Source organism: Solenopsis invicta, chromosome 12 (assembly GCF_016802725.1).
Source record: "Solenopsis invicta isolate M01_SB chromosome 12, UNIL_Sinv_3.0, whole genome shotgun sequence".
NCBI lineage: Eukaryota > Metazoa > Arthropoda > Insecta > Hymenoptera > Formicidae > Solenopsis > Solenopsis invicta.
Window position 1 is genome coordinate 10,820,031 of NC_052675.1, and position 25,140 is coordinate 10,845,170.

Here is a 25,140-nt window from a genome sequence, read left to right on the forward strand (position 1 = left end):
GCCGCTACCACGCAGTACGGTTAACGGTCGGTCGGTAGGTCAGGCAGGACGGCGCGACGTCGCTACGCGTCGCGGCGCATTTCAACTCGCATCCTCGTCGTCCCCTCCGACAGTGGAATCGGTGGAAAGAAGTCCCTATCAATAGTTTCCTAAGTCTATGATCACGAACGTTCTAGAGTTCCGCCATTTCGCATCCCATGTGAGCTCACCCTTAATCAAATTCAATTGCTATTTTGCACTCGGTGAGTGAAGTGACTGTGAGTGTAACATCGAACGCACCCAACTCACCTAGCGAACTGTTGCCGTTGTTATCGCTAGCCCCGCTAGCGTACCACATAACCTAGACATTTTTTTTATTCGATAGAATTTTCTTTCTCTCAGTAGTCATAACATAAATTGAGAGAAACTTGCAAAGTTACCTTGACTTTTCGAATCAGTGGAATTTGTTAAAAGCCACCTCGATGCCGAAATACTATTGCGACTATTGCGATACTTATTTGACACATGACTCGCCGAGCGTGCGGAAGACTCATTGCCAGGGTCGAAAGCACAAGGATAACGTGAAGTATTTCTACCAGAAATGGATGGAGGAGCAGGCCCAGCATTTGATCGACGCAACAACGGCCGCGTTCAAGGCTGGTAAAATCGCCTCCAACCCCTTCGCGGCCAACAAAGGCGCGGCGATACCACCGCCGCCGAATCTTGGCTCTAACCTTGGTTCGAGATCCGGAGTACCGCCTCAGGGACCCCCTGGAATGATGCCACCGCCGGGTATGCATCCAGCTGGTCCGATGGGACCAGGAGGCCCAATGATGATGGGTCCACATGGACCCATGCCACCACCTATGATGGGTATGAGACCGCCCATGATGGGGCCGATGGGGCCAATGGGTCCTATGATGGGTCCTATAGGCCCTATGGGACACATGAGACCACCGATGAACGGACCACCACCACCAATGGTTGGCCCACCACCGATGAAAAAATAACAATCAGATTTAAGGACTCTTATCTCTTGTGTATAATATTGGATGATTGAAACAAAACTAAACTTTGTGGATGTGATTACTAGAACAGTGTTATATATTAAATTATATACATTGTATGCTTATGAATTCAGTACAACTGTGGAAGTAACTATGGAATTATGATTAAGAACTTTCTATAATACTTTGATTTGTGTCGAATGCCAAATTTCTTCATTTCTAGATAACTATATCCATATGGTAATTTTTATTAAAATTCAGATACATTTTGTATAAAGAAAACAAATTTTTACTTAATTGACAAACATCTGTATCTGGAAGATAGGTACTGGAAAGTGTGAAGAAATTAGGCATAAATGATCCAGGAATTTGTTCCCTAGTAAATGTAACAATTATCAATTTGAGAATAATACATTTTACTTTATGTCAGTAATGTAGCATTGGGTTATAATAATAATTAAAATACAAAATTTCTCAGGTATCAAATAAAATATGTGATTTAAACTTCAAATTGTTAAATTTTCAATTGTATTGTTAAGATAAATTTGTAAATACAATATTATAATATTTAACAAATCAATTAAAACATCACAATAATAAACTTGACATACATACTATCTGAAACACAAGATAAAATATTTTTTCGCATTTAATGTTAACTTGTAATATAAATAAAAATGACATGCTATGAAATATTTAGGTTTAATTTTCATTGTTATACAATATACATATTTAAATAGGTATTTGCAGAATTCTTCAATAATTTGTTAAAAAATTGTATTACAAAAATTAAAGACTTTTATTTTAATTATTGTAGCATACAATCTAAATATTTCAGATATCAATATTTTTTTTAATTATAATCATTTACTGATTAATTAAAAGCAAGGAACAAGGTACACAATGTACATACATTATATAAAATATTACAATTTTATGTTTTTTTTAAACATATTTTCACCCACTAAAGATATATATTTCTTTTATGTTTGATTAATATAAATTTAAGCAAAAATTTTTTTCACAAATATACAAAACATTCTGTCAAATGATTTCGTATATTGTACAGATACATATTAGGCAATAATACATGGTATCACTGAACGAGCGCGCAATTAATTTTTGTAAACTAATGCTCATTTCAAAACTTTGCAAAAAGCACTAATCTTCTTTTGATAATTCTCCTCTGAAACAATCAGTTGAAATAATGTCAGAACATGCCGGGACTTAATTGTCTGATTGTTAATATGTTTTTGCACTTCGTTTGCTGCATTTTTCATATGTGGTACATTAAATGTATGAGCTCTTTTTACAAGATTTGACGCTATATCACACATATTCGTTGACTCGGAGATGCTTTTATTTATTATTCTCTTCTCTTTTTTCGACCAAAAAGTATGTGTGTTCAGTATGTCATTCAGAGTTTTTTTCTGTTTATTTGTAGATACAGACGGCGCAGATACATTCGTTTTAATATTCACTTCGCTTGTTGATAATTGATCTTTGATCTTTCCAGGATTTTGTAATTGAATCGACGTAGGCTCGGTATTTATTGGTGTAAAAATCTGGGAATCTTGAAAATCTGAGAAAAAAATTGTAGAATTTCTTATTGTGGTTACATCATCACAAATATACTCCGTTGTTTTGCTCGTTTTAGATGAAATATTGTCTTCATTTTGTCCGTCAACTGATATTTCGTTATTCTGTTGATTATTAATTGCGAAGGAACTTTCTATCTCAATATTTTGCGAGGGGCAAGATTCCTCATGTGTGGAATATACAGTATGCATAGGATTTTTGTCAAGTGTCGGTGTCATCGATCCTTTCATTTTCTTTTCTTCGCGCGTGAAGCATTTTAACATGCCAAACGTTTCCCCTGGTATGTGAGGTACAAATAGTTTATTATAAAGTATGATAAGTCTGATATAAGTGACAATGTCAAGGTTATCGCCCATTAGACGTAGATTTGATGCAAATTTTGTCATCATCTTTCGAAATGTCTGTACGGGTTCCTTTGGCTTAGGATGGGTGTTGGTAATCATAAGAAGCTTGATTTGTAAACGGTTTAACTTTGTACGGAGATTATTATACTCTTTCCATCCTACACCTTTCCATTTTTTTAACTCTTTTTTATGATGTTGTACAAGTTTAAAAATACATCGCGGATCATTTATTCCACCTATATGTTCAGCATAACTCGTAAAACACATTTTCTCGAGTTGTGGCATTCTTGAACTTAGCAAGTTGTACATCTTCGTAGGATTTGTAGGCAAAGAGACGTCTATCCCGTAATCTTTTTCTTCATCAAGAAGGTTGAACCAATATTTCAATAAATAATTTAAAAGTTCTATGTAATCTTTCATTGCTAATAATTGTAAAAAAAGATCACCTTTACCGCTAAGGCCTATCTTCACTTCAAAGTCTATTGCTTTCTCACACAATACAGAAAGAAAATTGGGAGCAACTTTACCATTTTTTAAATTAGTTAACATAAGTTTTCTCATCTTATAGTAACTAGAAAGGTTTGTCAATATCATCCCTGCATCATTGTGATCTGTGTTGTGAAATGTACCATAAGAATGTATAACCTTATTGAATTTTATTTTACTTATGTTGAAATTTTGTTTTTTTTGGTTTTTTGGTAGTGTAGGAAAAATGTTACTCTCCTCGAGATATTTTTTTTCCATTTGCGAGATAACCGCAGTTTCTTGTAAAGTTGATGAAACACAAAAATCAGCACTTGATGATAATGCATTTTCATCAGCAGGTTCCACATCTTCAATTATTGCCCGTTCAATTGCTAATCGTAGATTAGTGGCATTTTGTGTATTCGATGTTTCATTTTCTCTCGTTTCTAATGGTAAGAAATCAGATTCGGGATCAGGTCCAGAGGAACTTGACGTACGTGGTACATAAGTGGGTCCATCCATATAATTTGTGACGCCAGCTGGAGTAGGAAAGTGCTCAGACCATGGCAATTCCCTACATGTGGATGATTCATGGCCGCGCTTGGTACAATTACAGCAATATAATAATCTCGACGGCTTCATCACGTTGCTCACGTTCTGTGGCGCCTTATTCATATCGGTTATCTGATGGTATCGTCGCCAAAGATCTGGACATTGCTTCAGCTCGTGTCCTGCCGAATTACACATAGTACAGTATAGGACGCGACAATGTTCACAAGTATTACGAAATGTGTTCTGTCGCTTACCGCATGTCAAACACATCTTTTCGGAACACCGAAACTCTGTGTGGCCTTGCTTGCCACACATGTAACAACAAGCTGGTCTACGTGGTGACGGACAATTGTAGCGCAAATGACCATCTTTATGGCAATTATTGCACTTGACATTCCAGAATCTGGTGCGTTGTTTTTTGGCGGGACACGGCATTAAGTCTTCATCTAAGATTGCCCACTTCCGTGGATCCTTCGACATGCTTCGCTGTAACTCGTTAACGTCGAAATTCTCTTGGCCACGACTCGAATTGTAGAAGGTTCTCATCTCCTCTGACAGCTGATTGAAAAATTTGTTCGACGATGTATTACTTTTCTCTCCACGGCTGTTACCTTGCAATATAACATCTTGATTATTCTGTTGAACGGTGCATTGTCGCTTCTGATTAGGTTGGCTATCGATCTCCTCATTGCTTTGTCTCTTCCCGCTCATTATTGGATTGCTTGATTCCATTCCCGATGTTTTGTCAATATTCTGTTGCGTCCTCATTTGCGATTTTTTTCCCGATGTCACAGACATTTCTTGCTGAAGATTATTTTCATTAGTTCTTTTTGACTTATTCTGTGGTGATCTACTTTTGGAATTTTGATTTGTCTCTTCTATCGACTTACTTTCTTGATTTATCCCAGTGCTTTTGGACAACCGCTTAATCTCATTTATGTTTTTAGCACCTCTTTGAATTGTTGTGCAATTCAATACAATATCTTCCGCAACTTCTTGTGCACATGTTGATGTTTGACTATTTTCATCAGAATCTTTATTATGTGATTTAGTGGTATTTTTATTAATAAAAGATGCATCTTGATCATTTGATACTTCTGAGACTTCTAAATCGTGATTAGATGGAATCTTTTTTGAATATGTTTGCGACAAAGTATTGATTCGCCAGTCTTTCAAAATCAAATCATCCTTATCTATGTGCAAGTTATTTTCATCATCAGAATCTTGCAAATCTATGAGCAGTGGCTTTGGTTTCGGTGGAACAGGCACTTCAAATATGGATTCTTCAGAGTCAGAACTCTCATTATCTTTTTCAGTTTGTTTGGCTAAGAGATTCTTTTGCTTGATAAATTTTGAAACAACGTTATATTTTGAATATGCCAGATCATTACTGTGTTCCTTAAATCTTTCTTGCTGTACATTTTTTGCATGTTTTGAAGATTTAAATTTTTTAGAAGAGATTTGTTTGTTCCTTCTTTGTGCTGCAAGCTTTTCTGGACTCTCATTATTACATCCATGTATCACAGGATTCATTTCTCTATCAGATAACATGTTGACTTCAGCTAATTCTGTAGATTGTATCTTCTGAGAATCTGTTGAATATTTACATAGAAATATTATAGCATATAGATTGTTCTATAATTAAATACTCTTCAGCAGCAAGATTCTGTAACTCTTAATAATCGTATTGTTATAATTGTCATTATACAATTATACGGTAAAAAAGCTGTATATTAGTACTGTACTAATACCAATGTTATTGATAAGAGCTATAGAATCTCACTATTGGATCTTTCAAAGTATTTTGATTACAACATTTTCATATTTTAAACTTTTTTTTAATTCTATTAAACTCACCTTGAATAGTGGACGCTGAAGACTGATCGTTAGTGCAATTGTTTTGCAATCTCTCTAACTCAACATTTGTCTCAAAAACCATGTTATCATATCGAATTGTTCTTGGGTCATTTGTGGTTCCTGATTCATTTTCAAAGTTTGAATCGTAATAGATTTCTGCATACAAGCGAGACTGTAACTCGGTGTCATCTAAATTGTCGGTTTTGTAAGGATCTATAACATACAATCGTTATAGGGTACGGTCAAGATAATGGCTGCAAATGCTTTGAAGCATCCCTTGTTTAGTCAATTTGTAAAATTCTTTATTCTGATTGATTAATCAAGCGCTTCAAATCATTTATAGCAAGACTTTGACCGCAACCATAATTATTCTCAAGGAGATGTTATTGTTGCATAAATTGCGATAATTTTTTTCAAGATTTTTAATATAGGTTACGTACCTTCGAATGAATCACAGTTCTCCGTGATGTCCCCTGACATAATGTGTGTGTTACATAAATCCTAAAACTAATCGAAAAAATTTTGAATATAACCAATTGTGATATGCCATTGAAATATAACAATAAATTTTTACGGCAAACGAAAAGACAGTACTTTGTAATCATGCACGTGCCTCATATACTAATACATATTAAATGTACTCACGAACACTAACGAAGAGAGGCATTATGTGTGGCGCTAGTATAGCAATCGTCGCCAATAAAAGTCTCTCGTATGTATTCAACTTCTATTGGCTATCGGATAGGAACAGTCAGCAGTATTACCAAAATTAAAGTCTTGCTATTGGTCACATTGTTTCCGATTAAAAATTAATCGGAGTAGTTTGTGAAGTGGCCTTATATAAGGACGTTAACGCAATTTTTTTTATCATTTTATTCTTAGATCTATTTCCATTAATTGTACTTTTTGCGCTCAACATCTTTTTTTTCTTCAAAATCTTGTGTCCACGCCGCGGTATTAGAAATTGCTCCGAAATCTCAAAGGGAGAGAAGACTCCACCAATTCAATTTGAACAATTTAATATCATTTTTCGGGATATAAAGGGAGTGTAATATGATATCGCATTAGAGTCACTTCAATAAAGTGATTGTAGCTTAATCGAGAATGGAATGTTAATTGCATTTGGATTTCATGCGCATGTGCAATCGCCACGATAGTTTCGCGCCACCGTACCGAAACCGATGATGCGCGTGCGGTTGCATCGTCGTTTTTGCAACTTTTCGAAGTTGCTAAAAGTGAATTTTACGTCCGTACGTCGTGCAGAGTGCCGTGCGATCGCGACATTGTGTCAGTTCGATAATTTCATCAAGGAACGTCGTTTTCGTGCCGATTGAAATATCAAGAATTTTCCGAAGCAACGGTATCGCGGGTGCGCATGCGCCGCCATCACACAGTCTCACTCCGGCTGCCGACCGCGACGATTCGTAACCAGCGTTCCCGCGTCTTCTACTCGTCGAAATTCGCGAATGACATGTTCAAATGAATATCAAGTGCTCGTAGATGACGAGTTAAGTGCCAGAAAAATGAAGTGCAGCACCAGGAGCGTGATGTGGAGTCACACGGCCAGTCGCGATTCGCGTACGTGACCGCGATCATCTCGCTGCATTTCGTACTGATATCGGCGAGCAAGGGTCGGCAGTGTCGAAGTGCCGAACGATCGTTGTATTGTAATTTTGATTCGCATGCGTGACTGGTGACTGTGATCGCATGTGTCGTGCTGTTTTTTGTTTTTACACCGCTTGACCGTCAAGGACAGCGATGATTCATAACCGCTTTTCCGCGTCTTCTACTCATCGAAACTCGCTATTACGCGTTCGAATGAATATTATGCTTATAGGTGACGAGTGAAGTGCTAGGAAGTAGAAATGAAATGTTAGGGATGTGAATAATGAAGTCACAGCCCGTCACGATTTGCATACGCGACCGCGATTGCTCCGCTGCATTCCGTAACAATGCCGGCGAGCGAGAGGCATCAAACCGAGTGTCGAATGAAGTGCCGAGCGATCATATTGTGATTTTAATTCGCGTGCGCGACTGACGATTGTGATCGCATGTGCCGTGCCGATTGTTGGATCGCGAATGAGAGTGTTCCTTTTCGAGACTTTGGAGTACTTTGGAGGATTCAGCATGACCAGTTGGCGTCGAAGAGGAACGACAGAGTGGCTGCGCAGCGCTATTGGTAAGTACGAATTTATCTCGCTATTTATCTAGCGAGGAATGTTGTTTACGGTAAGGTTATCGGTAGATATATACCATCGTGCCCTTGTCGAGTGTATATTTTTATTAACGGTGCAAGTATTATATATCAAATTAATCGGAGCTAGCTTGAAATATCGTTCTGGAGTAGAAGCGTTCGCTTTAAATGCGGTGCCAAAGAGGGCAGTCCGGGCGATCAGACCTTAGAGTACCTCTAGTAAGAGGTACTCTATCAGACCTCTCTCGTCGTCGTTCGCGAATTTTCCCAGACGGTCTCCCCTAGCGGCGTGGCGCTCGTGGTGGCAGAGAGGTGGCGACACCCGCGTGTCCTGCGCTCTCAGCGCGACGTTCGCGTCGGCTGCTTCGGGAAGTTTCGGCCAATCGGGCAGCTCCGTTTGGCGCACGATCGGTGCAGTTGATAAATGGAGGATCCGTGTTTGTCAAGGTAGTTTTGTTTACGCGGAAATTTTCACTCGGTAACAACTCCCCGCGCGTTTCGTTTGTGCTGAAGAGGTAGATGAAGGTACGTAACGATCGTCGTGCGCATGGAACGCCGTTCTCGGTGGCCGGTATCGCGTCCGCTCCGTGAAAATCGGACGAACGCGTCGGTCCGACCCCGCGAGCGTACGGTCCCACTCGGGCAGGACGAGTGGTTGACGCTGAAAAAACTCGCCATCGCCTGACGAAATTCGCGTCCGCGCGCGTCCCGACCACCCTAGGGCGGTCCGGCGTCGCGTTTCGCGTCGAGGTCGACGAACCTCCGGCGCGTCCGGCCGGCGAGGACTGCGAAAACTTCTTTTCGCCGTCATAGGTTATGGGCCCGTACCTAATGTGTCTTTGGTACAGAACAGACGAAATCCGTCGTCTAGCTACGAACATTGTTCTCCCGTACCGATTTTGCGAGTCTGAGAGACGTCCTCGTGCTCGCCACGCGGTGGAGTCACACGCTGCTCCGTTTTCTGATTTCTTTCCTGAGGCACAAGCTTGATTCTTTTCATGACTGACTTATCACGAATATTAATCTCACTTTGATCCCATTGTGTATTTCTCAGATACGTGCATTTTCCTTTGTCTAATTTCTTGAAGTCAATGTAATCTGTGTACATTAGTACCCGAGAGACAGAGTAAACAAGTCTGAGAATTCTTGTCTGTCATTCGGTCTGACAACTATTCAAGCTTTAGTATATGATGCCTATAATTGTATGAAATAACTTCTTTAAACATTTTTTTCATTTTTTTATTATAAAATTGTATCTGAGAGACCACCACCACTGAGATGCACCACCATGTATGACATTTAAACTTGATAATTACCAACACCTAGTATCTTTATTTTAATGAGATTCTTTTGTCCTTTTTGTTTAGAATACAAAATGTCCCGCAATCACAAGGACAAGTATGATAACTCTAACCCTCGTCGTATATATACGCTCATGTGCGCTGAGGACTATCAATCGGGGAAGAAATCTCATTGGTCGGAGTTGGAGATAACAGGCAGTATAAGAAATTTGAGCTCCAATTTGTGGCAAATGACTCATCTAACAGCACTGTATTTGAACGATAATAGTCTGCAAAGGGTGCCATGTGAAATTGGCCGCCTTATCAACTTGCGTATTCTAGATCTCAGTAGCAACAAGCTGCGCAGTCTACCTGCAGAACTGGGGGAGCTCATCTACCTTAGGTATGTTGGGGCAAATAATAATAAACAAAATATCGTTCGCTTTTATAATGGGCATATTTGACAAATTATTTTCTTTGTGAAAATCTGTTGTATTGTTCCAGGGAGTTGTTATTGAACCAAAACTACCTTCGCGTGTTACCGTACGAACTAGGGAAGTTGTTCCAGTTACAAGTGCTTGGACTTCAAGGAAATCCACTCAGCAAGGACGTGATGGCGTTATACGGGAACGGAGAGCCTGCAGGGACGAACAAGCTGCTGACGTACATGCTGGACAACTTACAAGGTAAGTGAAGAGATTTTATTCACTGAGCGAATTGTCTCGGTTATTTAATTTTTTCTTGCAAAATTTATTTGTTTATTTTCTGTCATTTTGTTAAAGTGGATAAAATAGTATACATTTATTTGACAATAATGATAATAGATATTAGTACCGAGTACCGTAATTTTTTAAGTAGACCGACGTGGTGTACACATAATTATATAGCGTTGAAAAAATCAATATCGAATGGTCTTTTCTATTTATATTTGCAATATTTTTTTTCTATTTGTGTGCTGAAATCGTGTACAGAGTCGTCGGTATAATAAGTGACTGTTTTATCTACGCGACGTTTAATATATGTCACACAGTTTGACGTCGTTCGTCAGATGGCGCCACGTGTCTCGTTTGAGATACCCAAGAATTTGAAACTTAATTTTAAATCTGATATTCATAATCTATATACTTTACACATGATTTTGCACTTGCGAATTAATAATATTATTCTTATGCTATATTTTCATTAAAATATTTTCAACTTAAAAAATGAAAAAAGAACAGCAAAAACTTTAGCGATATTTTGAAAAATATATATAAAAGAAAATTTTTATAAAAATTGTTAGTAGAGTTAATGTAATTAATCGAACATTTCTGCACAAAACAGATTTTTTAAGCAAAATAAACAATATTGGTATTTTAATAAAATTAATTATTTTTCAAAGAATTGGTCCACAAAGTCGGTAATATTCCGCGTAAATGTTTATGTCTCTTTACGGGCGTAAACTATCTTTTTGAGCTTCCAAATTTCATAAACGCTTTGACGAGTTAGTATTTTCCGAAAGAAAACCTAATTATTAGATTTTCCAGATAAGCGAGCGTTAATCTCTATGGACTCTTCTCTTTTACGTCGGACGGGTGGGTGGTACCCTGGGATGGGTGGGTGGACGATCGGGCTCGGGTTTACGCTCCGTGGAAAACGAACGTTCGTGGAGAAGGAGTCGCGGTTAGAGGAAGAGAGAAAGAGAGACAGAGAGGACTCTCGTCGGAGGGCGTGATCCTATCCATTGTGTTGCGCGCATTTTTGCCGGTTACCCGATCGCCTGAAAGGTCTCGGCTGTACCATTCCGTTTATCCATTGTTCTCTGGGACTTTTACTGTCCGATACCGCAACACCATCGTGCGTCGTTGCCAGTCATTTCCCCTTCGTGGCTCCTCCACCGCTTCCCCTTCGCGGCATCGGGATGTTCCCGCTCGTCATCCTCTTCGTTCTTCCCCTAAGTCTCTTCTCTCCGCTCTCGTCTCTCCTCTTCCTCATCTGTCTCTCATTTTTCACACGAAGTCACCCTCTTATCTGATATCGCGCGGAAAGCACATCTGTATTTCATCCACGTCGAACGTGTCTTGTACACTTGTCTCCGTCGAGATATTCTCGCGTACTCGCGAGATGATGAAACGTAGTTCGCGTTCGAAAAGCAGAAGGTTAAGTTGAGGATCTCTGTGAGGATTCGACAATGCGGAAGAGTCTTTGCTTTTCCAATTACTATCAAGATAAATAACATTAAAATTGATATATTGTATTTTGAACATAATCCGTTGCTATATATCAAATACAAAGTTATGGTAGATCCGAGAAGTAACGCCGATAAAAACGATGAACGTTTGAGAGGCGATCTTTTAATTTATCATTCATAAAATTTAATATAAAGTAATTTTCATAGGCTTCTTATGAACGAACTTATGCGCACGTTAAAACGTCCTATAAATTTTTATAGCACGCGTATAGCCCATAATTCGCGGCGGCTTAAGAACAAACTTGAGCTAAGAACGTTTAATATTAATGGTCTGGCATTTAGTGGCCGGGTCGAAGGGGTTAAAGCTCGCTCGTAAAAATGGCGGTTCCTTCCCCTAACGGTTAACGGGGTATCTTTCGTATAAGGTTGCATGCAAATTTATGTTTGCCTTTGCACGTATACGCGCGTACACACGGCGGGGTTCGCGCATTGTTGCGCCCAGCTTTCCACGGGATCAACTGAATCGGCTGAATACGAGTGTGCGAAAGTGCACACACGATGATTTATATAGACGTATTTGGCAGAGCCCCGCGGCGGTGTGGGAGCCCAGAGTCCCGGAAACAAATTTATGCACATTGTATCAGCTGGGATCTCTCGGCGGCATCGTTGTCACGACTTCCCAGAAGTAACGTGACTACGATTGCGCCATAATTGGCCTAAGTGTGCCCATTGTGCTCGTGTCACTTGCGTGTCGCCTACAGGTGTCTCCTCCACTTTGTTGTGTCTCGCGATTTACGTTCGTCGGATTGCGAAACATCGGAGACCAGTTGCTTGCACCGTAGCCCCCGTGCACCTTCGTGCACTGTCTTCATTCGTTTTTTTTTTTTTTTTTAACTTATATTTCGCAATGTTTTATTGTCAAGTAAAATTCTTTAACGTCATATCAGTTTATTTGAAGAACAAAGCAATTTTTTTTATATAAATAATTTAAATAGAAATAAAAAAGAATTAGGGTGACTTTTGAAATCAACGTCGAATTGAAGTTTACTCCAATTTTTGTTATTAGTAAGTAACCTTTATAAAAAGAATTAAAAGTTTTATCTTTTTTTACGCGCTCTATCAGTTACGTACAGTCATATGTATTCAGAGTATATTTAAAGGGTTGGATAAATTAATATATTGTTTAAAATTAAATTACGTTAAAGTTAATGGCATATAAAATTAATTTAATTACGTTAAAAGTTACATGAATATAAAACTAACTAGTTAAAAGTTGCGTTAAGATTAAATTAACTTGAACTAAAAGTTGATTTTGGAAAGCATTATTCATATTAAATTAGAAATTCACAAGTTTTTAAAATTAGATTATTCAAAACAAATATATAAATCATCAAATTTAATATTTTATTTGTAAATTAAATTTGCATTAAATAACAAAGAAATATTGTTTCTTTTATGTGGGAATGTATTTTTTTCTTTTTTCTGTAGATAAATTTTTAACTTTGAGGAAAAACTTAATAAGTTTATGTGTCTCAAAAATAACTGGTTAAAGTTAAAAATTAAATCATTAAAAATTAATCAAGTTATTAACTTTTAACTTTATTATTTAACTTTCAATCCTTTAAACTAGTTATTATCCAATCCTGGCTGCTTGACAGTGTTCATGTAACGAAAATAACACTACCGTCTCAGACTGAAAGGAAACTGGGTCTCGCGTCAGCGGGCTGAGTGAAAGGGGTCCCCCCGAAAAAAGAAAATTGTTATCCGCGATTCACTTGGTCGCCCGCGGCCCACCGAGCCATCTCACCCGTGTAATTATACGGGGGCCCGCGCCGGGATAATTGAGGACGAAACCGAGGGGAGAAAGTGAACCGCCGCCGCTTCGCATACGCGGCATGATTCATTCGTTATTCGGCGCGCACGGTGTGTACACATGCGAGAAGACGAGGCCCAAACAGGTCCCCGTAACTAGGGCATGACGAAGATGGTACCTGCTGCGATTGCACAAATCGGCTGGAGCATCAGTTATGTTTATAGCACGACATGATCTTAATGTAATACAATTTTTTAAGTATAAACGAATTACTAGAAGCAGTAAATATTATTTTATAAACATTTGCTTCCTTGTTTTATTTATGAGAATATAGATACATTTAATAAAAATATTAGTTACATTTAGATATTCAATAACATACAGATAAATATAATAGCATGACAGAGAAAAAGAAAGGCTTCTCCTTAATTAACTTTTGACCAGAGTTGTTCAAGGTCTGATTGCAATATTATTCGTCTGTTGTAATTGATTTTATTTTGGGTATATCATGCTTTCGCAAGCTTGGTTTAAATTTATTTTCGTCATCGGCTACGTCATGGGGAGAGAAAGAGAGAGAGAGAGAGAGAGGCCAAAACGATACTGATCTCGACTTTGAAAGCAAACACGAGTCATGAATTGTGATTACGCTCTAACAATTCATGTCACTCGGATGTCCTCATTAATGCGTATTCGCCCACTTTTTCCTCGTGCGCGGAGATGTGGTTCAAGTATTGTGTTTCTTTAAAAAGATGAGTTTTCTACGACAAAAAGAGAGCTCGATTCTAAAGTCACGATAATAAATAAAGGTGAGCCCTCATAACGTTGATAAACAAGAGCTTTCATAAAATTAAATAAACGTTGAGGACCACGGATTTAAAAAAGATTCACGATGGCTTTGACACATTTGAGTTTATTAAGAACCGTTGCTGCAAAAGTTACTGCAGGTGCATTTCTATAATACTACAATTATTTTCGTATTTCGACGTAAAGCTAGAAACGCATTTGTTACTTTAGTTTATATTCGTGTAATTTGAATTTGAGAAATTGCAAAAAGAAACGTTGCATCTTGCGAATCAACTTTTCTTTAAAGGAAAATTATTTTAAGAGAATGTAATATTTTTTGTCAAAGTATGGACTTAAATTTAGAGACGTTCTACTCTGTCGTTATGCTATTGTAATACAAGAGTCAGCGAGTTTAATGGCACGCCCATAAAACAGGATGTTCGTCATTGTTTCCGTTATGAAAAGGAAAGCTTAACGTGAAAGTAATTGAAAGTAACGTTACTAGTACGTATTGTTTTAGGTCATCGATTAATATTTCAAAGTCATGCATACTCTACTAGATATGACTCACAATTTCAAGGAAGTTTCAAATCATTTTTACACGCAACGAGTTTAAAGTTAACTATATTTTTTGAATGTTTTTACATTATTTAAAGCAAATAATCTTATAATTAAATATAGATGCATTGAGTTGACACAAATATATTAAATACAGACATTTAAATTTATTTTTACACGATTTGGCGACCTTTTATTATCCAAATTTTATCATTATATTACTTGATTTTGATTTTGAAATTTGATATTTGCTGTACTCTATAAATGATTTTTTTCCAATGTACTAATTCTTTAATATTTGCAAATCGATGACTAATGCTGCATTTCAATCCATTGTGTGTTCGTCACGTTTGTCCTTCGATTACACTACTCAGCCGTAGAATGATACGTGCTATTCCAGTCTCGAGTTTAGCTATACACTTTGTAATAATTGACGACAGTCATTTTTTGTGGAATCGCATAACTTGTGGCTGTGCATAGAGACGTGCGCGATGCCCATCGATTACGTTTCATTTTTATGGACGGCATCGCGCGATTCTATTTTCGGATCGGTACTTACAACCGCGGCGGTTCTTCGCGTAGGTACTCGTCGAACGATTCGGACGTGGGAAAGCATGGAGTGTTTCCGACGAGGAAACTCGTTTTTCCCTCCGGTATACTCCCCCACGAAAGTTCCGCTCTTTTTATCGCGGCCCTGCTCCCGGGACTTTGAACGAAAATTACTTCGTTCGTTAAGTTGAAAGGTTTGCTCCCAGCAAAAATTGTATCCGCTGCTCTACACTCTGCAACGTACTAATTATGTAGGAGGCTAAATTACATTTTCAGATATTCGATCCTCGTCGAGGACAGATAATAAAAATTTGATAGCACTTGGAAGAGACTCATTTATTTCGCGTATTGATTTAACGTCAATAATCCCTGGTCGTTATTTATTTGTTTTTGGAAAAATTTGAATGGAATCTTTCTAAAGTAGATCAATGTATTTTGATTTTTATTTAGAAACTATTTGTACAACGAACTCGAGATTTTCTCGTGCATTATCGTTTTTAAAATTTTATATGTTCAGCTCTTATTCTTGTTACATTGGCAGACAAAACATGTTACAATAATAAATAGATTGTAGTTAAAATGATTCAAATACAATTTGGGACAGACATTGAGATTTTATATAGTAATTTAACAACTGTGCCAGCTGTGTCTAGAAATTGTCTCCACTAATAATTTGATTGCGTCTAAATTTATAATTTTGCAGTTGTGAACCGAATTATTCTCGAAGTTGTAAAATGCATGAGAAACCGTCTTTTTATTTGATCAAAACATATTATTTTATCAAAAAATAAACTTTTAAATGGAGATTTTGCATATGACATTTTTATCATTTGATGACTGAAATTCTCAATAAAAAGAGATAATAATTTTTTTTTTTTGTAGACTAATTGATTCTATATATTGTGATGGACAGTTTTATATTAACTAAAATTAGCATTAATGTATAATACTAGAATAGACTTTGACTATTCGAGAGAGTAAAGTATTACAAATAAAAGAAAAAAAGAACAAGAAGAACTTAAACCAACCTTCTGTCTTAACAAGATTACTTAGCACCAATTCCCTACGTCTACGTATAGCGCTTCGTATTTCCGAAATAGTCCCGTCAGCTTTCCATAAACGTTAATCCCGATGAGAGGAAATCTCGTCCCTCTCATCGACTCGTTTCTTCGCGAGCTGAATAGCCCAAATTCGTTCGGTCATCTAGAGAAAGATTCCTCTTTGATTTTTTTAATTCTCCTGCGAACGAGCGGATCCGCACCAACGGCACACGTCTCATTCGCGGGGAGGTCTCTTTATGTCGGCAATAACATCAGGACGTGCCTTCTCGATAGCGGGACACGTTTCGAGCTCTCGTCGTCGGACTCTCTTCCTGCCCTCCCCTCTCCTCCCCTCCTATCCTCGTCGAGCTGGACCGACTGGTTACGTTCACGTTCTCGTTCTCTCGCGAGTTCCAAGTACACGGTTGGTTCACTTTCTACCGAGAGCACCTGACCCGCGTGCCACCCATTGGGCCCCGTCGCCACCGCCGCCGTCGCCACCGCCGTCGAGTACTTTCCTCGCTCGGGCTATCATTAACCCGGCCGAGCAAACCCGCCGTTAAATCGTTCCGCGAGCGGCGGATAACCACCGGCTCGTTTCCCCTCGCGAGTTATCGCCGCGCGCTCAAAGCTGCCGACGTCCGTGGTTAAGAAGCATTCGAGCCCCTTTTTCCCTCGCCCCCTTCTTCGCTCGCGCTATTACGAACCGGCGATAGCGCTCCGGTGTTGTTTTCTGGTCACCGTTTTCTCCGCTCCCCGAGGTCGGCTGATTCATAATCGAATCTCTGAACTGTCATCGAGTCTCTTCTGCTTGGAAAGTCGATTCGCATTGCGCGAGGACGGCTTGTCGCACGAACGTTACTTCTTCACGATCAAGATCAATGTACCGCGTATTACTAAACAGATAGTTGACGCATTTGACACGCATATTCGTGCAAAAAGCTTGCGTTCGAAATTACGACGCGTATATACATATTCGTTGTCAGAGATATCACTAGGCAAGGAGATCTTAAAATTTGTCACGGATATCGTTTCGAGTCGAGCCGGATATTCCGTCACGGGCGCTTCAAAATTGCACGCGCGCGCGCGTCAGAATCGCATTGGTATATACCTCCCGCCGCCAAACGAGTTTATCGAGGTGAACGAGACTCGCACAGAGTGTGTGCATCCGATCTGCCAATCGAAATAGCTCCGGCAATAACGAAAGTAGGGCAGTCCGTCGTTTCGCCCGTTGCTCTGGCGTACGGCAACGGAAGGGAAAAATACGAAAGGAACGAAAGCAACGGCGGCGGCGGCGGCCGCCGCCGCGTCTCTCTAAGGTTGCCAAAGCTTTAAATGGATGTCGTGGCCCCTGTGCCAAAAAGGGGGAAAAATGATTAGGGTATGGAAAGCATACTTTATGGAGAACGTCTGGCTTTCGCATCTCTTTGACGAAAAGCTGGCCGTCTGCTACGTTCGATCGTCGATATTCCATCGTGATGAAATAAAATGAATCGTAGAGAGAATTGCTTTTTTTTTTTACATTTCTGTGATATAAATCGCGGTATTAATGAGTGTAAGTTTTAATTGAACGTATTTGACATTTCTCTAGATGTATTACATAATATTACCATTTACGTAATAATCGTATATTAAATGCGATGCATTAGAGAGATGCATTTAGATCTATTATGTCATTGGTGCATCGAATTTTTATTCTGTCGCTGGAAATGCTGAGCATATATCGGAGCATATATAAGTCACTCTGTCTCATCGCTTTAATTTGTTTATGTTGCAAATAATGGTTTATCAACAATTCAGTCGACCTTCGATTTCCTATAATCCTCGGCAATTCGTTTCGCGAGGAATATTTGCGTGATGACCTACTCCACGCATTTTTTGCTCTGGTATCGATTTGTATTTTAATTAGGGGATTCGAGTCGATTTATGATTTTCGTTCAAGTTAATATAAGTCAGTAGGTTCTCATTCCTTTTTTCAACGGTTTTTTTTTCTTTTAGATCACGGATACACATTAATTTAAATGAAAAAGAGGGAACTGGTATTATTAGGTAGGCTCCTTATAACGATGTTACATAATGCAAATTTACAACTGTATAGTGTGCTATAAATTATACCATTATACAGACGCAATAACACTGGAAACCTATACCTGAAACTTTATTGAATTATTCATAGATACGTTAAAAATACTTTGTATTCAGACATAGTATCTTGTTACGACAAAGTATTATCTTAATATTTTCTTAATATTATGCAGACCAGAATTATTCCATAATATAAAACTCAAAAGGAGAGTACGTAGATACGTATACGCAATATTGCGATGGGCTATTGAAATAATGTCTTCGTTTCTGTTTAAAGCTAGACCAATAATATTTCTGCAAGAAATTCTTCGTAGTATGCGTAAGTCTGTCCTATCACTGCGATCCACTTCAATTTTCGAAATAGTGGAATACATTCCTAAAGCATTCGCGGCAAGAGCATTAGCTTTAACTTTAGCAACGGCGCGGCGGCGCACGCGTATATCCAACGCTCCACCGATCACACGATGCAGACGTATACATATATGTATTATGTATGGTTCTGCGTTTTCCTGCGAACGTGTTGCGTGATGTTGAAGAACGCTCACCTCGGGATACCATTGTTCCGGCGGTTTGCGTACGAGTTATAACTCTATTCGACGACCCATAACCCCGAATCCATTCTGATCGACAAATCCTCTCGCTCCCCTTTACCCCCCTTTTCTCTCCGCGTTTTCTCTTTCTCTCTCTCTCTCTCTCTCTGCGGCCCCTTGTACCCCCGTGAATATCACGTCGGCGTATGCCGCGCGTGCACGTGTGCGCGGGCATAACCGCACGCGATTTCCTGCCTTTCTCCAGACGTGGCGGTTCGGGCAACAAACGAGGCGAATCGAACGATAAGGCATTCACTCGTGGACTCGTGGATGAGTGGAGTGTGTGTAGGCAGTGGGCAGCGCGCCTATTATAACGAGGCTCTCCTTATCTCTGTGAACTTGCCGACCCCACTCTTTCCCACGTTTTGTTGCCTTCAATCTTGAGCACCTATATTTCGAGAAAGTAGAGCGAGGTGTCAAAAACATAGTCCAAAAATTTACGCAAACGCGAGAAATTTTTGGAAAAATTTCGCAGGAGTTTAATAAGTGCGATTGTTTCGCGGAGCATAATAGGATAAAATTGATATTTGAAAAGAAGAGTAAAAGTTATTCTTAAATTTATTTTGCATCAAAATTTTGTAAAACTTAATAAATATATTCGAAATTTTTTTTACTCTTTATGGATAAACTAAATTTTACTGATAAATGGAATTAAATTTTGCTGTAATCTTTCTTTTAATGACTTTTATTTAGGGAATTTGATAATTTGATACGATATTTATCTTTTTTTTTTAAATTTACGTGAAATTGTATTAATTCATACATAATAATATTGGAAATATCGTTATTCGTAATAAAATCATGTTTCATTGTAACTTTTTTTAACGTGATTATAAATAATTTGATAACATTTTAGATACAGTTTGGATTTCCAGTTTTATTTTTTCATTATAAACGTCATATTTCCCTTTTTTTTTATTTCTAAATACGTTTTTATAAGATGTGAAAAGACGTGAATATGTTTGATTGACACTGTCATAATTTATAAAAATGCATTTAAAGTCAAATGGACTACACATGTACGAGAAAAGAACGGATTAATGATAAAGTAATTACTGCGTTAGATATTGAAGCTGTTAAATATTCTTGATTTATCTATTATTAAATAAGTAATTACATTATTATATAAATATATCATGAATTAATTTTGCTCGACTATCATTATTAAATTTTGATTATATTATTACAGTGGCGATAGTTTGATAATGACTAGCGTTATAATTTGTATTAATTATTCTGGTTGAGAAATTTACCGAAGTTTTCGGTGTTATCAATAACCGGTCAATAACTATGCTGGTTGCTCTCTGCATAAGGGGGGTGAAAGGTTCGCTCTATTTCGAATTTCTCCCATTACCTTCGGTGTGCTCCTTGTTCTTCCTCGAAATCCTTCCGATCTTCGATGACCTCGAGTTACCATTCTCGCCGGTCTTTTATTCCGAGGGGAAAGTTTAATGAGAGGGGTTTTTCTCAATTGCACACCAGTCGGTCTATCTAAATTCGAGACCTGCTTAAGTTTCGTCTTAATGACGTTACTTTCGCAGAATGCTGCCAAGTCGATCGTAGAGAGGAGCCGCTCGCGAGCTCGTAACGTTAATAGTGCGGCGAACGATGGAATACGATTGGAGAACCTTTATGAAGTATTCATTCGGCCCGATCGATTCAACTCGCCTACATTCTTGCCGCAATAAAAGCAATCGCGCGCGATCGAACCGATCGGAAAATGGTTAGAATTCTGTCTACCTTTTATCGTTATTTCTGCTGTTACACTTATTATTGTATTTGTTATTGCATTACATAGGAAAGTCGTAATGTTTATCTTTCAAAATTCACGTTAATGTTGAAGAAATGTTTTGCATGTACATATTTGACTAAGTTTTACTTGGATTTTTAGTACTTTTAAAATCCATTAAAGATTTTAAATATTTTATTGCATCTTTTTTTATTTGCGAGAGTGACGCGTAGCGATATGTAAAACATGTATGTATGTGCTTTTAACATAATTTTGTAGAAAGTAAAATATTTTAGTACTTGAAATTGCTGCGCGAGTCTCCAGGAGTGTCTGTGCGTGGTATTTACGAACAATCATCCATGTGAATAAGTAAAAAATATTCATCTAATTATCGTACAGACGTTTCGATCTTTATTTTGGATCCTCTTCAGTATTACAAAATTAATAAATGATCCTACTTATTGCCTTATCCAAAAGCTGTAATCTCTTTTTCTCGAGGTTCTAAAACAAATATTTACTCGGTCAGTTAATCGGAAAATCACTGTTAAATCTTGATACATAATAAATAACAAAGTTAATACATACAAGATAATACTTAGATCTATAAAGATTGTAATGAGTCATATCACGAAATATTTTAGTTTTACTTTTATACGCCTCATCATATCATTTATTATACTCGCAATAATATGACTTTGAATTACAAACATAAAACGTTTTTATTGCATGTTTCTATAATCTTATTGAATTTTCGCTTCTTCCATTCCATTATCGTTCTCGCACTTCTTCATTAAATATCACACGATAGAGTACACCAAGTGTCTTGCTAAACACAGTCGAGAGATCCCATCGTCCTTAAGGCGGGATTATTAATTAATAAGTTTTGGGACGAGAAACTTCTCAGAGTTTCCTCTCGCCGCTGTACCATAAATTTGCGGGGTATTCCAAGAATAACCGACTGTTCCGAGGAGAGATTGTGTCTACTTTCTATTCCGTAGCCGTCGCCATCTTCTGAATCCGCGCGTTAGAAAGACCGGAAAGATCCGTAGAGCGCTATATGTATATAGAGAAACTAAGAGTCTGTCACCATAATTTCAATCGTGCGCGTTTCTCAACTTGGCTGAATTCTCGCGGAACAACGTGGATTTACGCAGATTATGTTGAATAATTATTTTGCAGAATATTATAATACACAAATTTCTGTTACTAATTGTAAGCTCATGAAAGTTGCAAAACACTCCATTGAAACGAAAATAGGAATAATTGAAAATGTGCGATTACGATTTAAAAATTGTTCGAATTAGCACTAGAAACGAAACAAATTTTAATTTAGTTTCAAGTTTTATTTATTCTATTGCATATTTTTACCAAAATTTCACTCACATATTATTATGTGTGTATAGTACATAAAAAAAAGTTTTTTATACGAAATATACTATACATCGCGTGTTTCATATGGAAACTTTTATTTTTATCGCATTATGAGAGATGATTTTTTAAAATAAATGAACAATGAGCAATATTTAGGTAGGTACCTATACCTATAAATATCTTTTCTTTTAACCTTCGAATATTATATTTATACTTTGAATTTTACCTGAGAGTACGTTTTACCTGAGAGTTTTACCTGAGAGTACGTTTTGTGGCAAATAGCTGAAAAATATTAGAAACAAGACTCGGAACATTTTGTTTTATTTTTGCCTTGCTTAGCGCGAAATTTCATTATGAGGGAAAGACGGGCTTCGGCTACTGTTTGCCTTAATGCAGGCTGATCTTGTTAGGGACGACGGTCGATTGTTGCGAGTAGTTTTCGTGTCCGACACCGGGGCGGTCCCCCTCCGGAAACACGCTGGATCCGGTAACTCCGTTACTAGCGCGTCGACAACGCGACTAGAATTACCGATCGCAATTTTCCAACAGTGCGACTCTGACGAGGCAAAGGAAAACACGTCTTCGTGAATGCTGCGACATAAATCGAAATCACTCGTACTGAATATCGGTGACATGTTACGTTATACACACGGTGATCACAAATACACACTCCTTCTCGTATTTATGACGAGATGTTTTCTTAACATTTTTTTTTTCTTGATTAAAATAATCGATTTTCAATTTTTGAGGACTTTCCAAGAATTTTGGTGATTTAGAGGGACAAAATCTCACTCAATTAATTTTAAATCTACGTTATTACACAGAGCTTAAAATCATAACTTGAGATTTTAGGTTTATTTGCCATTAGATTTCGCTTTGTGAAAACATCTGAGCGTCAATGGTTTTTTTTTTAAATTCATTTCATTGAGGACTTTTTAGTATTGTTAAAAAAATAACGGAACTTATTACATTATATAATTATTTTTAAATATATTTTAATTTAATTAAATCGAAATTTAAGTTAATGGATTATTTAATGTCAGCATACCGAATACACTTTTTTTTCTCGAAGGAAAGGTAGATATGTTAGATCAGTGAAAGAAGCTATTTGTGGACACTGTGTATACTATAGCTACATCGTACGACGTGATTGGAAATAATTCCTGCTTGGAATACGTATAAAAATGCGTGACGAGTGTGATAACGAATTAGTCGGATGTCGCACGAATACGTCTTCTTCGCCGAGTACTCGTTATGTACTCAGCGTCATGTTTCTACTTTTTACGCTCTCTGCAATTATAATGAAGTGAATGTAGTTCACGCCTTTCGAAAGAGAAACAAAGGATTGGAGACTCCAAGAAATGGTACAAATTCTGCCTTTTAACATATATTCTTGTTCTTTTATAACACTTGTTCTTTCTCTCCTTTTGCTTAATATTGTTTATTATTTTAATTGATATTTTCAAGTTTACTTTTCATTATTATTTATTACATCGACACTTTATATTTTTATTTTATTCTGTCTTTTTTTTCTATTATGTACATACGTGCTTTTAATCGAAATAGAGAAAAACGTAGTAACAGCAATAAATAATTGATTGGGGCTTTCACACGCGTTTTTAATCCGCATTATTGCTGCACAGCGATTAATGTGGAATAAAATATGAGTAGTGTGCGTCACAACTGCGGCGCATTTGAACGACATCTTCACGCGTCGTAAAGGATTATGGAACTACGAGTTTTCCATTCTCTCACTTAGAATTCCATCCAGAAGGACACTTGATCCCGCGTATTCTGCTTTCTCTCATGTCTTTCGCGTCTCTACTATATCTTTCGCAGTTGTTATATGAAATATAAAACCGCAGATAAGAGTATCATCGTATTTGCGCCACTGCAGCAATCTAAGCGTGCCGGAGAGGCAAGTCTTTCTATCCTAATTTCCGCGTCGTCTCTCGTAACTAAAAGCCGATAGTTTTCTCAAGACGACGTGCCATCGTTGCTTTTGTAAGACGATGACGACCATGACGACGACGACGACGACGACGACGACGGCGACGATGCAAGTGGCTGGGTATCACGACGCTCGTCCTTACCGCATCTCGATCGATTACCCGAGCGATCGGATGATCACCCGTAATTATCGATTAGACGGGGACGACGCTGCGGGTGCGTGGCAGCTCTCGAGCTTATCGCCGTCGAGAAAGCGTCGGCGTTGAGTTGCCTCATTTATAATTCACGCTAAAACGCTCCCGCCGCGATCGGCCGCGACGTGACGAGGCGGCGGCAGCAGCGGCGATGCGATTTTACCGCATTTCACCTGCCATGCTAAAGCTCCATTCACACCGTACCGCGATCTGAACGCGCACCATCACTAATCGGCAATGTCTCCTCGAAATTGATTCCAAGGGATTATGGCGGGGATCGCGCCAGCATTCCACTCGGATTCCGGCTGCGGCTGAATATTTCGCGATACGTTTCGACGGGGGATATACGAGATGATGTTGTCGGGATTCTCCTATTTTTTTCTTCTTTCTCTCTGATTTTTTGCAGTTAAGATAGAGTCACGTTTTCCTGTTGTCGTACAACGTTGCAATACACATGACCCATTGACGCGCATATAAAATGTAGAAATTGATAGTTACACGCATTTGCGATGCAGATGGAATGATAATTGATTGAATGACAATTGATTGAATAACGCGTGGCAGAAGTTGCTTTTACATTGACATGCAAGCATTGTCTATTAATAGCTATTAATTTATTTCTATATCTAAAGTTACTGACTTATTTATTTTTTTTAAAGGAAGATTAAAAATTTTTTTTAATGTTTACTAAACATTTAATAACGTTTTTGATTGATAAACCTTATTTTAAAGCTCATTTCAAAATACTAATCTCATTTCCAATTTTGTTCAACAAACATAATTAAGCTTTTGCAAAATTGATCGTGCGATATTTCAATGATTATAAGTTAATAACATATCGTGGCAATGTTTTGTACTAGAGATTTATAGATTTCGATTATTATTAATTTCCATGAGATACAGATTGCGTTGTTGCTTTGAAATTATTAAATGAGAGATTAAATGTTCTGAGAGACCTAGAGTTCCGTTTTACTGCTCCGTAAAAAAAAAGAAAACAAAATTTCGTCACAGATACTGATACTAATTGAGGT

The 25,140-nt window shown here is 37.9% G+C and overlaps 3 protein-coding genes across 6 annotated transcripts in view; 2 read left to right on the forward strand and 1 right to left on the reverse strand.

Annotated features, from left to right (window-relative positions):
- The first annotated feature begins 113 nt into the window (after positions 1-113).
- Positions 114-1,607, forward strand: LOC105199371 (U1 small nuclear ribonucleoprotein C). Its single transcript, XM_011166447.3, has one exon. The coding sequence runs from the start codon at positions 462-464 to the stop codon at positions 987-989; it is 528 nt and encodes a 175-aa protein (XP_011164749.1). The 5' UTR covers positions 114-461; the 3' UTR covers positions 990-1,607.
- Positions 1,608-1,761: 154 nt separating this feature from the next.
- Positions 1,762-6,473, reverse strand: LOC105199372. Of its 3 annotated transcripts, none has more exons than XM_011166450.3 (4): positions 6,398-6,473; positions 6,244-6,310; positions 5,804-6,016; positions 1,762-5,538 (listed from the first exon to the last, which is right to left on the reverse strand). In XM_011166450.3, exons 2-4 carry the CDS (start codon positions 6,281-6,283, stop codon positions 2,123-2,125), a joined length of 3,669 nt encoding a protein of 1,222 aa, XP_011164752.3. In that variant the 5' UTR covers positions 6,284-6,310; positions 6,398-6,473; the 3' UTR covers positions 1,762-2,122. The 3 variants fall into 3 exon arrangements, with proteins under 3 accessions (XP_011164752.3, XP_039311649.1, XP_011164751.3); XM_039455715.1 differs by having other exon boundaries at positions 1,762-4,125; positions 4,201-5,538; positions 6,244-6,440; XM_011166449.3 differs by having other exon boundaries at positions 6,244-6,440.
- A 1,371-nt stretch (positions 6,474-7,844) lies between these two features.
- The window catches only part of LOC105199374 (CCR4-NOT transcription complex subunit 6-like), a 513,220-nt gene continuing 495,924 nt past the window's right edge, over positions 7,845-25,140 (forward strand). Inside the window, exons 1-3 of one of the 2 annotated variants that reach the window (XM_039455717.1) lie at positions 7,845-7,982; positions 9,365-9,680; positions 9,782-9,963. In XM_039455717.1, coding sequence (XP_039311651.1) covers positions 7,883-7,982; positions 9,365-9,680; positions 9,782-9,963 — 598 coding nt within the window. In that variant the 5' untranslated portion in view covers positions 7,845-7,882. Of the gene's footprint in view, positions 7,983-8,364; positions 8,523-9,364; positions 9,681-9,781; positions 9,964-25,140 lie in introns of those variants that run through there. The other variant, XM_011166454.3, reaches the window with a different exon arrangement.